Below are 14839 nucleotides of genomic sequence, written 5' to 3' on the forward strand. Positions count from 1 at the left end.
CTCTCCGCTTCCCCTCTCCGCTTACAGAATAAAAAATTGAAAGAAAAAAAAAGCAACCAAAGGAGGCGAAACAAAAGCATGAAACATCGTAACTCGTAACTCCCGCCCTGCGCCTTTTTGGTAAAAGTTGTACATTATCCTTGGGCTGACCTTGACAGACGACAAACGACAGCCTCGAATTTTTTTGTGTGTGTGTGTGTGTGTATGTTAAATAACTTCACGCACTCGAACACAGAGAAACCGAAAGAGACAATGCGAAAGAGACAGACTGAACTGGCTGGCAGAGTCCTGCCTGTTCATGAATGCAAGTACAAATTACGGGCTCATTCGGAAAAAAGGGCCAAAACGAATACCCCCCATGGCTGCACTTGGCCTTCAATGGCATATTCACGTAGTAGTAGTACATGTCCTGTGCCAACAACGACAACAACAACGACAACAAGGATGCTGATGAGCCGCAAGTTTAACAACGACATTGACACTGCCAGTTGTTGTTTTTGTTGTTACTCATCCTGTTTTCTGATTCTCTCTCCCTCTATCTCTCTCTGTCTCCCTCTCTGTCTCTCTGCACCTCGGCTTTTCTCTGTCTGGTCGTAAAACTCTCCATTTTCGCACTAAATTACAAGTCTTAAATTTTATGCTTCAATAAATCTGCAAGAAGAAAAAAAAAATTGTCAATTTGGAACAAATTGAATTCAATTAAATAAATTAAAATGCATTTTACATAAGCGAAAAGCAGAAAGTAGAAAATATAAATTCCGAATGCCAGACTAATTTGGTTTGAAGCGATGTTTCTCATACGATTTCCATTTGAATGACACTTTTTTAGAGATTGTAAAAATTCTTCCGGCAAAACTGACAAACAAAAAAAAAGTTTATTCTTCTTATTTCCGTTTCTAATGAACCTGACGAGCCATGAAAAGCATTCGAAATGATATTTGAAATGTTTTAATCCCAAGTCAGATGATTTATTTTCATTTAGTCGATGTCGATTGAGTTCTCTTGTGGTCTGCCGACTTCTTAACAAAATCAATCTACCCCTTTTCAAATTAATCGATATTAGAGTATTAAAAACTGAAACTGTAAATTGTTAAAGTCTCGAAATGGTAAATGGTGGAGTTCACTTCAGTGCAGCTTTGATTAAACCAAGTCAAAATCAAAGCAAAAAGTTGAAACAAAGCCAAACGAAAAGTTAATATAGGTGAAACGGGGGGAGGGACTGCTTTTTTTTGAGATTTTTATTTTTTTTAGAGAGGAAAGACTGCAAGGACTTGTGAACGCATTAATAAAAAGCGAGTGAAACTTTTTTACCAGTCTATAGAAAAGTTCACTTACTGTTTCTGGGCCGAAGGGATAAGTTTGGGTTTCGCCCAGTGGGTGTGCCAGGGCAACTTGACAAATGACAATTTGTGCAAAATAACTGTGCGAACTCCTAGAACAAGCACATAAGCTGTGACAAAACCTAAAGAAAACACAAATAACAGGGCAAGTCAAAACAACAAAGTGACTTTGGTGTTGAAGGGAAAAACGACTTTGAAAAGTTGATATTGACTTAACAACTGGTCTAGATAAGAACACACACACACACACACAGAGACAAACGCACACACACACACCCCATATACATTTATACAGAAGAAGTCTCAAAATTTTCAACTGAGAAAACCAAAAAAAAAAAAGATAAAACTGACATCCAAGAATAAAATGATAAACTAGCTAGATGTCCAACCATTTAAAGTTGGACTTAATGATTAGGAAGTATTCTACACAACTTTCAGTTTCTTGGTAAAGAAACTCCATACACTTTCTGTTAACTTTGGCCAAAACTTTTGCACCCTTAGAAACATTAAATGTGCTTGGACCTTGCTCAATATTTGTTTAAAGAGGGCTAATTGAAATGCAGCCACTGGACCGATGGCCATAAAGTGGCCTGACCCACACCCTTCCCTTCCTATATCCATTCAGTAAGGGGGATACATACTAATCAATTTAAAAGTTTCAACTGGCACAAAAGTTTTCATCTTGTATACTTTCTAGTTTGTTGAACTAAATCTCGAGCGCTAGTTTAACGTTGTGTACTTACAAAACACGACAACTCTAATGGGAAAACGGAAGTTGCAAAGGAAATTTGGGTTGGCGGCGGCGACAACGACGACGACGACGACAACAACAGAAAATAGACACAAAAACAAAACAAGAGCAGTAAAAATAAAAAAAATGGGGGGAAAAAAGAATAACACGCCACAACAAAACTGAACAAAACAGTTGCTCTGCATTTCCGTTTCCGCTAGCACGCATGAGTCTGCCCCTCCGGCACTCTCTTCTTTGTCTCTATCTTTATTTCTTTTTCTGCTAAACTGAATTGTAGTGGCCAAGCATGAAAAGTGCATTTTCATTGTCGTTGCTTATGATGAATCTGTAGCTATAGAATATAGATGATTCCAAGAGTCCGAGAATGGGATAAAGGAATAAAGAAACAAATACTATATACTCATCATCGCTATCCATCTACGACATTGTTAAATACATAAATAAATTGAAAAAGTTGCGTTTCAGCGTTTCAAATGTTTTTGCTAAAGCAATTAGTTTGGCGCCCAGGGCCAGGGCCGCCTGAGCATCGTATTGCAATTAGCGCAACAAAATGAACAGAACAAAAAACAATACTAATGCCAAACGAACCAACCAACCGACCGACCGACGAAGCCACCAACCAAATCGTCTAACCAACCGACCAACCAACCAGTTAACTGAAAGCAATGAATTATGAGCCAGCCATGGCCAGAATTGGTTAGTGGTTGGGGGAAGAAGAAAAGGAGTGAGTGAAAGGCCTGTCCAGGCAAAAAACATCTGCGTCCTTCGCCGTTTCATGCCGAACCGTTGGCTCCCAAAACACATTAATACCAAAATCAATTTTCCCAAATTTGAAATCTAAAACAAGTTAACTCATGGGATTTGGCCAAAAGCATATCGACTATATCACTACCCTAAGGAGCAAGCCTTAATGGCAAAGAGATTAAGTATACTAAAGAAATCTACTAATCAAAATTTTTAAAGACTAAATATAAATTTGAATATGTTGTATTGCCTACTTTCAGGGATAGCTTTTCCCCATGAATATCGAATAAGGGTAATTTTTAACTCGAATTTGAACACATTTATAGACATATTTATTCCACTTTATCAATTTGGCAACTTTATTGAAGTAAGTATACTCAAGTTAACTATTTTACAGATTTAGGTGAACCATATTTCGTACAGACTTCATTTAGCGAACCAAAAGTATGATTTGCATTAATTAAATTGCTTATTAGTAACTGATATTCTAATAGGCTCAATAAATTGCTGCTGAAAGGGTATCATCCAACAGTCAGGCGGACTATTATGGCACATTCCCATCGGCTATAGCAAGGAATTCCACGAAAATCTGATCGAAAATTGTAACGAGCCAAAAGCAAAGATAGTCAATGCGGCTCTAATGTGAATTTGTGTGCAATTCTGACTGTATGTGTCTGTGTGTATTGTGCTATATGTGTACATATTGGATTGTATACATATCTACAGATATCCACTTTACACACTGAATAGCGAGATTCAATTAATTACATTTACACGGCTCTGGCACGGCTTGTCTCCTCTTCCATCCCAATCGCTTCGCTTCTACTATTTCTGCTCGCTCTGGCTTCTCTTTCCGTCTGTGCATTAAAAATTCATGTTAAATAGATTTGCACCACACCCAACGACCCACTCTTGGCAAAAGGATTCCTTCGTCATTGATGGGTCTGGCTTTTGTGGCTTTTATAGTCGCATGCGGAATTCGTGTTTGTGTTTGTGGTAAAGCAAATTCATTTAAATCGATGCGAATGCATGTCAATTCAAGGATCTGGAAGGTGGCTTCTTCATCCCAATTTATAGGGCTTATTCCTCTGACTCAAAGTGCCAAGTCAAAAGAGTCTTTAATTACCCTCAAGTGCTATTGAAGTGGCACTTGGCTGTGCAAGTTGTTGGTTAGGGGCAAAATGGCATATTATATATGCAAGTTTAAGTTTGCTCAACAAACTAAGCAGAATTCTTCACTAAAAGGGCTTAGCTTAAGCAAAATTTTTAATATACTTATATATTGGAATAAGACCCGAGGGTCCCGGGGTCAAAAGATTTTCCTCATTTATTTACGAGATAAACTTTTGATTTGTTGGACAAGCTAAGCGGGCGTTCGGTGATTATGAAAAATGCGATGTTGGTTGTGTTGGGGTTTGGGTGGACTTTGCTGGCCAAGCTAAAAAATTTTATTACTCAAATACTACTTGGCAGCTCGGCAAAGCAGGAAGCTAACCAGGACGAGGACCAGGACCAGGACCAGGTCCAGTCAAGTCAAGGAACTCCACCCTACCACAAAAGACGGAGAATAAAATAAATTTAATATGCGATTCTCGCTTGTGGCTTTTGGGGGTAATTCTCGCATTCGACCTCCCTGTCCCTCCCCCCCATCGTTCCCGCCAGCTCCCTCGTTTGAAAGTGTAACGCTTCAGTTAACAAACTTATGGCATAATAAAAAAGTTTTTAAATAAATTCTCGAGCATTTTTTATGGTCAGCTTGTAATAAATAAAAATTCAAACACTGAATAAAAAGGGGGAAACACAAAAATTCAAATTAAGTTTTCGGCCTAAGGAATATTAATAATTTTTTTATTATTGTTATTCGAAAAGATATGCTGCTCAGTCTGAAGTTGCAAAGTTAATTATCGGAAAAAGCCTGTCAAAATATTTAAATAAACTCGATCTATAACTTTGAGATTAAATTTGTTTATCATATTTATTTATGTTGGTATCCTTAGGGCATCCTTAGGGTCAAAGGCCAAGTTACTGAGGTCGTTTAAATGGCTGTAATTGATAAAAGATACCAAAATCAATATCATAAAATTCTATTTACAAAGTGAATTATGAATTTAAGAAAACAAGGTACACAAATTTACTTAATTCAATTTTATTTAAGCTCAGAAATTCCCAATTAATCGATAATGGCTATAAATTAAAACAAAAACTAAGCAAAATATCTGCATAACTTTAATGCTTGAGCATTTTCATTATTTTCATTTACAGTTCCCATCCATAATCTATAAACTTTTTACTATCTATCATAAATATGCATATTGTGAACTATTAACACAAATGCCATGTTCCATAGGTTATCAACAAGTTGTTATCTATGAAAGTGAAATTTAATGAGAGAGCTGGCTGACAAAAGCAAACTTGTGGTACCTATTCACAGGGATTTGATGTCAACTTTGCACCGTTAAACTTCAACGGGCACACAATAACAACAACAACAGCAAAAACAACAACAACAACAAAGCCTGGCATAGCTAAGTGATAACGCTTATCGAGGGAATTAGCAAACTCAGCCAAGCCACAAGAATACGAAATATATATTCAACTTCGGGCAAGCGAGTGGGTGGTAATGTGTCTGATGGTCTAGATGTATGTATGGTGTGTGTCTATGTATGATATTTAATATGCAGTAACGACATATGGCACCACGCCCTCAGTCAGGGCATATGATAGCGCCGAGGGTGCTACCAACTTGATTTGACATTGAAATACTTACTTACGTGCACTGATACATATATAAAGAGAGAGAAAACCAAATAGTCGGCACACGCAGCGTGTAGATAATGAGATATATATGTATCGTTGTTGTTTTCGTAATTTTCAGATGATTTTGTGCTTTATTGAGAATCGACTTTTAACTTAAACCGCTACACAATTGCAAATATATAGTATAGAAAACTGTATCAACATTGAAATATATGTATATAAACTTGTAATATTGTCATCGGAATTGCCGACATTTAAATGCCCTAAAATTTGCTCTAACCTTCACTTTCACTTAACTATATATATGCACGCACACACGCATCATGGTCGTAAGTAAGTATTGTCCTTCGATTGGTAGTTTGGAATAGTTGTTTCAACGGAATCGTATTATAACAGTGGATCAACTTTAACAACAACATCGCCTCCATTCTACAGACCCGAGGCACCAGTGTCCACACCGAGCACATACTTGTTGTAGCTCTGGTTAAGCTGCTCCAACAGAATGAAAGTAAGCACTGTATGCGGTCCCAGGCGACAATAGTAAGGTGTAAATCCTTTCCACAGTGCAAATACGCCCTCCTGGCGTGCCACACGAAGCAGCACATCGACAGTGCCTCGATATTCCGCTTTACCGTCGATCGTTTTCATGTTCTGAATGCGTGTCTTGGCTATATCCAGTGGCATAGAAGTAATAGTGGTCAGCAGGCCACTCAACATACTTGCGCAGAAGTGCAATTTGATGCCCTCTTCCATTTGGAGTGGACCAGTTTTGAAATAGGTCTTGAATTGCGAATAACTGGCCAATTGAGTCATATTGACGACCATGGCACGTCCCACAGTGGGCAAACTACCACGCCAAAGAGCAGCAACGCCCTCCTCCCGGGTAATTCTGGTCAAGGCATTCGCCACATTGGTGTAGTTACGTCTCTCCGCCGGCGGCAGACGTCCATCTGATGTCATTCGCACCAAAGCGACCTCAGCGGGAGTACCAATGAATGCACCGCAAGCTCCAGCAATAGTTCCCATTGCCATGCTGGCCAAGAGATTCGGATCCCGTTGGAATTGAGCACGATATGTATCATTCAGGTAGGTGTACATACCCAGACGACCAGTTGTGTAGGTTGCCTGACGTAGCAGAGCGGCTCCAATACCCTGGTACAGAGCCAACGGTCCTTCCCGACAGATCACAGTCTGTATGCAGTGGAACGAATTACGGAATTCTTTTTTGCCACTACCGGCACCAGAAATTTGCATGCGGGTCTTAACCTATGATGGGTGGGAGAAAGAGATTACAGAGAAAGAACAGTATAATGAATTGCCTCATTGCTTACCAAATCAAGTGGCTGGACAACCATTGTGGCTCCCATGCCAGATAGACCTCCAAACAGGAATTTAAGGCCCTTTGGAGCTGCCTTCTTTTTACCTGGCTCCTGGGTGGAGGGTGGTGGATTTGCCACATTTTTTGTGCTGGCCATGTTTTTCCACTACTCAGCGATTACACAACACCAAAGGTTTTATTTTGATTAAATGCACTTGCTCTGCCCGCTCTCTGCCACTCAATTGATTCCAGTTTCCAGTTCTAGTCTCTGCTGCTGCTGCTGCTGTTGCTGTTACTGCACTGCTCCCACTGCTGGTCACTGCTGCTCTGGGAATGTGCGTTCCGTTTTGGTCTGCCTGTGGCATACAATTAATAATAAATTTTTGTGCCTTCTCCGACGTCCGAGCAGCTGATATTATGCGGTTGTTGTTGTTGTTTTTATTGCTATAGCCACCAACGCTTCCTCGTTTTATTTTTGCTCGCTTTCTCTCTGTCTCTGTCAACGACCACGGCTAACGCGAATGTGATTCAATGTCAACGCACGTCACGTCTCCGATACGTCTCCTTCGTTTCCTCGGCGTTTTTCAGGCTAATTTTAGGCGCCACTTTTTCGACCACTTAGCACGTGTCCCGACTGCACTACCCCACTATATAGAAATAATATAAGAAGAAACGACTGCAAATATTTGCAATTGCAATAGAAAACCGAAATTAATTGCAACCAGCCAGCAATGACGAAACTAGGTTGTTGTTGCTGCTCAGCTGATGACGTGTGTGGCAAGAGCGACGGCGCAGGCATACAGGGTTGCCAGACTATACGTGTCACAAATCAGATTTTATTGATTACTTTTTATAATTTATATACAATAGGTACTCGTTAATTTTGAAAAGTATATAAAAAGCATCTGTTTATGAAATATTATTTATACTTTTATAATTTCAGCAGACATTTAATAATGTTTAAAAATCTTACCGGTTAGTTGCTTACTCGACAACCCTGTGGCCATATAGTTTAATTTCTCTTCTCTCATCAGCTGCTTTAATACTGGACTGTGGTTCAAAACTGTAAGTTTGTTTTAAACTTTTGGAGCATAATTAAATGTTCTATTTCAAAGATTGAATTGATTGATATTTCAAAGTTTATTAATAATTGTGTGAAAACTTAAAAACCATCAACTGATAAAATAGAATAACACTTTATTTAAGAATACGATATTTTCATATAAAATGAATATTTGTTTTTGTGTCACTGTGTATAAAGAGAGCCCAGTTGGTGTTGTTTAACGTAAAACAGCTGTGTATTTTGGCCACGGGCATTTTGAAAGGCAAAATTGCCGACCCTTAGCTGCACCCCCCTTGCTACCCCTCTCGAAATCATTTGTTTACTCGGAAATATTTCGCCCACTCGCCCAAGTTTAATTTGCCAGATTTTTGCATGGTATAGTAAAAATCTACACAAAACAAATTTATAACACCTTCACAATCGCAAACGAACATTGCTAGATCGAAAATACAAATAGTACATATAAACACACAGATATACATATGTATGTACATACATACATATGCTTTCTTTATCTTTCCCGTTACACCCTCTACAAAAGGAGGAGGAAGGTATATAAGACTAAAGGTGGAGCTAACCGTATAACAGTTTAAATATTTTTTAAAAATTATAAATTTATTTCGTTCACAGCAAAAAGGATTTTTAAAAGGTTTAAAAAAAATAAGTGTGTTGTTCTTGTATGCACTTAAGAAAGGATTATATCTAACAATAAGTCATATTATTATACCTCTCTCTATATTATTCCATTTCCCCAAAATTTCCAAAGGGTTAGATGCATTTGGCATCAAGATATTAATTTGAAAAAAAACCTATTCCTTTGAAAAAAATTCGAAAATTAGAATTACAAAAGACTTAATATCGATGTTTTCAATATTTAGTGTACTTACACAGTATTTTGTAGCCAGTCCTCCCCTATGTAGATAGCTCAGTTTGTGTTCTATTGGGAAGTTCTATCGGGCCCCGCATATCAGGAATATTTGCTGCGTTTTTATCGTAATTGCCCTAATCACACCATAAATATGTACACACTGATTCAATATTTTGGTCTTTCTGATTCAATTTTACCACCCATGTGCTAATAAATTGAGTGTACCACGGTTATTTATGGACTAGTTCTAGAAAACTAGTAATAGGGGACTAGAAATCGTTTATTCTAACGAATTAAGTTGCTTCCAATTGTGTTATCCATTGATTTGGGTGATAAGTGATATAGTTTTTGCCATTAAATACATAGTTTCGAAGCAATCCACCGACAAGCCCTTAACAGCTTTTGCTTAAAGTTGGCCAGGTTTAAACGTATATTTTATGTCTGTTAATCAGACACACATACATACATAAATGACATATTATATCCATGGAGCCGCCATGTCGTTAAACAAATTATCATTATATCACACTTATCCGTATCTTGAGGCTGCATTCAGCCAAGATGCGATTGAATCTCTAGGCAGGCAGCCATCCAGCCAACCATTCGTATATATTTCGCGCTTTTGCTCTGCTTCGTCTTTATTCAATCAGAATCCGAGAAGGACTCAACAGATTGCCTGTCGTTTGCCTGCCATTGAAGCTGAAGCAATTTCAATTCAATTTTTAGCGCGTTCCCTTTGCCTTTATACTCTGTAAGGGATTTTGGTTTTTGGTGTAAAAAAGCTGATATCAGATATAAGGAGCATCAACGTGGAACTAGCGAAGAGATTGTAAGCAATCAGCAGAGGATGCTCCAAAGAGGAGCATGAGAAAAAGTGAAATCTCGAGCTGTCAAGTGGGCTAAAGATAAAACTACATACAACTACAACAACAAGGGGAGCACCGCCAGCCACAGTTAATATGGTCTCGCATACACACCCCCCCACACACACACACACACCCACACCCACACACATACATATACATATGCATTCAGTGTGAAGGACATTGTAAGTGAAATTGAACGCTTGGACATTTACCACGGCAAAGAGTCAGTTGCCTGGGTATGGAAACTTTGCGGATTGTGTTAGTGACATTTTGTAAGATTAGCAACGCATTCAAATCCCAAGATTGGCAAAAATTGTAAGACGAAGAAGTTAGCAGTTTCATTTCTCTATTCTTGTGATAGGAAATCTAATATCCACACTGAGATAAAATGTCTACTTGTAGTGTATCGTAAGTTCGGTTCTTGTGCTTCTTGTGCAGTTTTTTCTACTTTTCGTCGGTGCTGTCATCAATATTGCTTTCTACTTGCTCATCGAGAGACACCGTTCGTTGATCGTCCTGCCGCCATTGTATGGAAAACTGACTGGCTGCCAGGGCGGCGTCTCCATCATTCATGTGATGTTAGCGTTGGCCAATCAATAAAATTTCACGCTACTGTAATCAAAGCATGTGACATTAGTGCAAAGTTGAATGAATCCATGTACTCCAGGCACAGACAGACTAACAGCAACGAAGATGAGGCCATGCCATGCCAGGCCACGCCAGGCCAGGCCAGGTTAGGTTAGGTACGCGGCAAGGCTGGCTTTTGTTGGAAAATGCTAAAATGATAAGGTCGCTCGTTATAGACTCCACTGGGGGCTCCTCCTCCTTCTTCTCTCTGGCTCTGGCTGAGCACACAAAAAAAAAACCTCTCAGTTGAAGTTGAATCAACAGTTTGGCGTCACATGCTAATTTTAAACCAAGTGCCATAGATGTGAGACTCTTCGCCGTATAAAGGCACGCCAACGAAGTTCACCTTCGCTAGTTGCTCGAATTTATTTTCGTTGCAGGCCGTTTAGTGATGCGTTATGGCAAACACCATTCCAGCCAGGGATGTGGAAACTAAGCAAGGGTGCCTAGGCCAGGTATGCCAGGGCACAGGCAGTTTTGGCAAACGTTGTTCGAGTGCAAATCGAGTGGAAGATTTCAGTGCGTTGGTTGGCACACCAAAATAAGTTGGTCTTTTCCTTTCTCTGCTCCCATACCCATGCCCATACCGAACTCCATTTATTCTTGGCTCGCTCACTTGAATAAATAAAAATCCTTGAAGTTCAGACAAAGGTCGCTGCAGCGATTCCTGGCACCAGTCGACTTCAAGTTTGAAAAAAAGTAAAATGCAAGCTGAAAACTTAGTTGCACTTGGCCGAAATTGCCATTAAATTAAAAAGAAATGCCGAGAGTCAAACTCTTAAAATATAATTTAAGACATGCACAATTGCAAATTTATACAAATGGCTTTACTGCACTTAAATAAGTCGAGGTACTAAAACATTTTACTTGAAATCCATTATTTGTTTACACGGGCTGACTTTAGATTTTGGTGTGTTGACAGAGAGAATAAAATTAAGAAAACTTTTGAAGATTAGTAGCGGTTCTAGGCATGCAAAATCAGTCAAATTGGCACTCTAAAGTATGCAATAGAAAGTCTAGGAGATCTTTTCCTATACAGAATACTTGAAACGTATTTAAAAATATAATGTAAGTAGAAGAATTTTAGAATTTTTTGTAAAATAAATGAAGATATTGGTAAGTAATTTTATTACTGGCTCAAACAATTTGCTTAGCTTACTCCTTTAATACGATGAAAAATTCAACAACATTTTGAAATGTATTTCGCATGCACATCCACTTGACTCATGTCAGATTTGTATGTAGTAAGTGCTGTAAAAATGCTTGAACTCATCCTGTTAGCATTTCCATTTCCATTCCCACTTCCTGTCCTCGTACCTTGTGTGCCACTTAAATTAGAACGGCATTCCAGATTTAGCTTGTCCCTACTTCACCCTTTTGCTTCCTTTACACTTTGTCTAGAAGCAACACTAATGCAATCCGCTTTAAGGATTCAAGCCATCGAGCGAGCGAACAAGCACACAACGAGCACACAAAAATAGAAAGAAAAAAAAACCCTGCACTGTCCTCGAATTGAAAGTTGAAATTGCTTTAAAGGATGCGGATGGCCATTTGCAATATGCAAAGCGCGACAAACTAGTTGGGCGCCACGCCCAGCCACTTGACTGTCGCCCCTGGGTTGCCCCTTTGCGTAAATAAACATTTAACTTTCTATTAGAATTTGCATGCGAATGGACTGGAAGAGGACCTGAATGGAGAAATGGAAAACTCGCCAGGATTAGCAGCACGGCCGCAGCCAATTTAAGTGTTGATCAAATGGGGGGAGAGTGGTTGGCAGGGAAGGGGCTGGAACCAAATCTGATTGTGGACTAAACATGCTAATGGCATTATAATTATCCCTGGAGACCGTAGACCGTAGACCTGCTACCTGCCAGGGAGCCGCCTTCCTTAGCGTATTGCCAACCGAACGCTACTCGAATGCAAATTAAAAGTTAAGGATATTTTTTTGAGTTCGTTTTTTTCCTTTTTTTGCAGTTTTGTGTATGTGGGCAAAACTTTTCGATGCCGCACTTAAAGCCGCGGCTAAGTGTCGCTAAATTGCATTATGGTCCCCGTTCAGTTAGTTAGTTATTTGGTAGTTGACCATCCCGTAGCACCGACAGGGCTCGCCTGTCGCCACCCTACTACATTAGTGTATAATCAACATTAATGGGGCTGACAATGCGCTTCCTACGCCATTACATTCTAAAGGTTTTCATGTTTCCATTGTGTTGGGCAGCCAACCGAGCGCATGAGGGGCCCTCAGTCTGTTCCGTGTCAGTATTGTCCTTTAAGGGACACCGCCCCTTTAGCACCCCTTTCTGTCTTGTTTGCCACGTGTTGGCCGGAGATTATATTCGCATCAGCTCAATGAAAAATTATATTCTTCTGTTCTCATTGTTATATGAGATGTTTTCCTTTTTGATCCCAAGGGTTATCCTAACTGGCGGTTTGTGTGTGGCAATGAAATTAGTTTGCATTTGGTATTTGATAGCCTGGTGAAAATGTATAAAAATTAAGCATATGCCACATTGTCGCACATTCGGTTGTTGTGTATAAGCAATAACCACTTGCTGATTAAGTCCAAGAATTTATGGGTGTAAGTGTGCCTAAGTGACTTGTATATTTCTGGGTGTTATCCTTTTTATTTTGTTCTTGTCTCTTTCTGTGTGGCTATATAAATTAAAAGCAGCCTCAAAAACTAAGCCACTTTAGCTAAAAATGTCTGTGGCTTCATCTGTGTAACTACGACTAAGTAACGAAAGTCAACTTCATCTCATTGTCAGATTCAGATAAAAACTTGAAATCTGCTGCGGCTGCAACTTTGTTGCCCTTCCTATAGTTCTGTGTGTAAATGCGGCAGGCCAAGACCGAAGCACTTTCAACTGCTTCAAGCTAAAAACACTTTTAGTTTGCCTTCGGGCCAGCCTTTCGTTTCACTTTTGTCCCGTCCAAAAAGGCAGCAACATAACAAAACCAAACCAAACCAAAAAATAAAAGCAAAAGCGACAAAACAAACGAAACAGGGACGAGAAAAAAAACACAAGCAAACTTGATGCTCAAAGTGAAATGCCAGGCATAGTTTAGGCCCCAAAATTTATGGTGTTAATGCCAAGTGTCTGTGCTCGAGAATGAAGGTAAGGGAAAGCCACCACACAGAATGGTAAGAGCAGTTGGAAGGGTCTATGTGTATCTCAATTCTTACATAAGGACTCTTCGCACCCAGAACAAAAATAAGCCCTAAGCGTAACAAAACTAATAATATACAAACAATATTAGAGAATAACTAATACTCTTTTATGTAAAAATATCATAGAATACTAACTTTCACCTGTTATTAAGTTAGTGTTACTTTTGTCTCATGTTCAAAGCTAATTGGCTTTATGGACTTTAGTTCAGAATTGTTAGAAACTTTCATCAAGTTGGCTAGTAATCCATAACACTCACACTATAATGGCTAGAGGATTCCTTTAATGCATCATTCATCATAATAAGTATATAAGACTTCATATTCCACCTGACATTTCTGTTATACACGTTTTCTTCAATTCCCTTTTATATGTCAAGAGTATTTAGTTGTTTGTCTGGCCTGTCTAGGTGTTTTTTTGTTTTCGTTCTTTTTTTTATAGAGACCCACGTGCCGCACAGACTGAAACAGGTTCAGGTTCAACAGTCGGACAAACGAAGAGGCAGACAGACCGGGCGGACCGGGTGGACGGAAATACAAACAGACCGAGAAACAGAAACGCTGTCGTCGTTCTAGTCATCGGTGATTTATTATTCTGCAACTTTTTGTCCAACATTTTGTGATAGTCTTTACCCTTACCTACCGCAGTTTGAATTGTTGAAATGCTGCTGTTCACAGGCATAAAACTTTATTGAAATCCTTGGCCACATCCTGCATCTGCTGCTGGGCCGAGCAGCATCAATCAAAACTGGTGTAGCATATGTCTAGAGATTCTAGTTAAATGCCAAACTAATAAAATGATTGAACCAAAAATATTCTTCGGCCCGATTACATAAATTTTCAGTAAAACCCACAATGAAGTCATCTTAAAGTGCAGTAAAAAAAAAAAACCAGTACGAAAAACAACAACAAAAAAAATGGTGGAAAACATTCTTAAGCTTAACTGTACCAAAGGGCAGCAGAGCAAGAGCAGAGAACAAGAGCAGCCTAGTGAGGTCACTGGGGTTCGGGTTAGCGAAGCGCAGCTGCAAACAATGGCATTTTAAAAGCTCAGGGCGCCGACTGGCAGAGACCTCAAAGCCAAAGTAAAATAAAAAGACATCATGGTCGGGAAATGGGGGAATTGGGGGTGCGGGGTGGTTGGACAAACCTTTAAAGACAAACATGTCGGCTACGGCAGCACGCACACATTCGCAAACACACACAAACACTCACAGTTACACATGGCGTATGCGTAATAACATTTTGCGTTACATTTGCTTTTTATTGCATACCGCAAGGCGGCTTTGGCAAGTCTGCTGGTTCTTTGTATTGTATTTCCTCTACTCGGCATTCCTGC

General features: G+C 39.4%; 1 protein-coding gene across 1 annotated transcript; it reads right to left on the reverse strand.

Annotated features, from left to right (window-relative positions):
* Positions 1-5683: 5683 nt before the first annotated feature.
* LOC6647185 (mitochondrial 2-oxoglutarate/malate carrier protein) lies at positions 5684-7720 on the reverse strand. The gene is made up of 2 exons (XM_002070127.4): positions 6924-7720; positions 5684-6858 (listed from the first exon to the last, which is right to left on the reverse strand). The coding sequence occupies exons 1-2, from the start codon at positions 7065-7067 to the stop codon at positions 6022-6024; spliced, it is 981 nt and encodes a 326-aa protein (XP_002070163.1). The 5' UTR covers positions 7068-7720; the 3' UTR covers positions 5684-6021.
* Between the last annotated feature and the right edge of the window lie 7119 nt (positions 7721-14839).

The sequence above is a fragment of the Drosophila willistoni genome, chromosome 3R (assembly GCF_018902025.1).
Source record: "Drosophila willistoni isolate 14030-0811.24 chromosome 3R, UCI_dwil_1.1, whole genome shotgun sequence".
Lineage (NCBI taxonomy): Eukaryota > Metazoa > Arthropoda > Insecta > Diptera > Drosophilidae > Drosophila > Drosophila willistoni.

Bases quoted from the DNA above. Each gene is read 5' to 3' on its own strand.
- LOC6647185 (XM_002070127.4), bottom strand. From the start codon at position 7,067: ATGGCCAGCACAAAAAATGTGGCAAATCCACCACCCTCCACCCAGGAG. The intron at 6,859-6,923 runs GTAAGCAATGAG...CACCCATCATAG, and splicing joins TTGTCCAGCCACTTGATTTG to GTTAAGACCCGCATGCAAAT.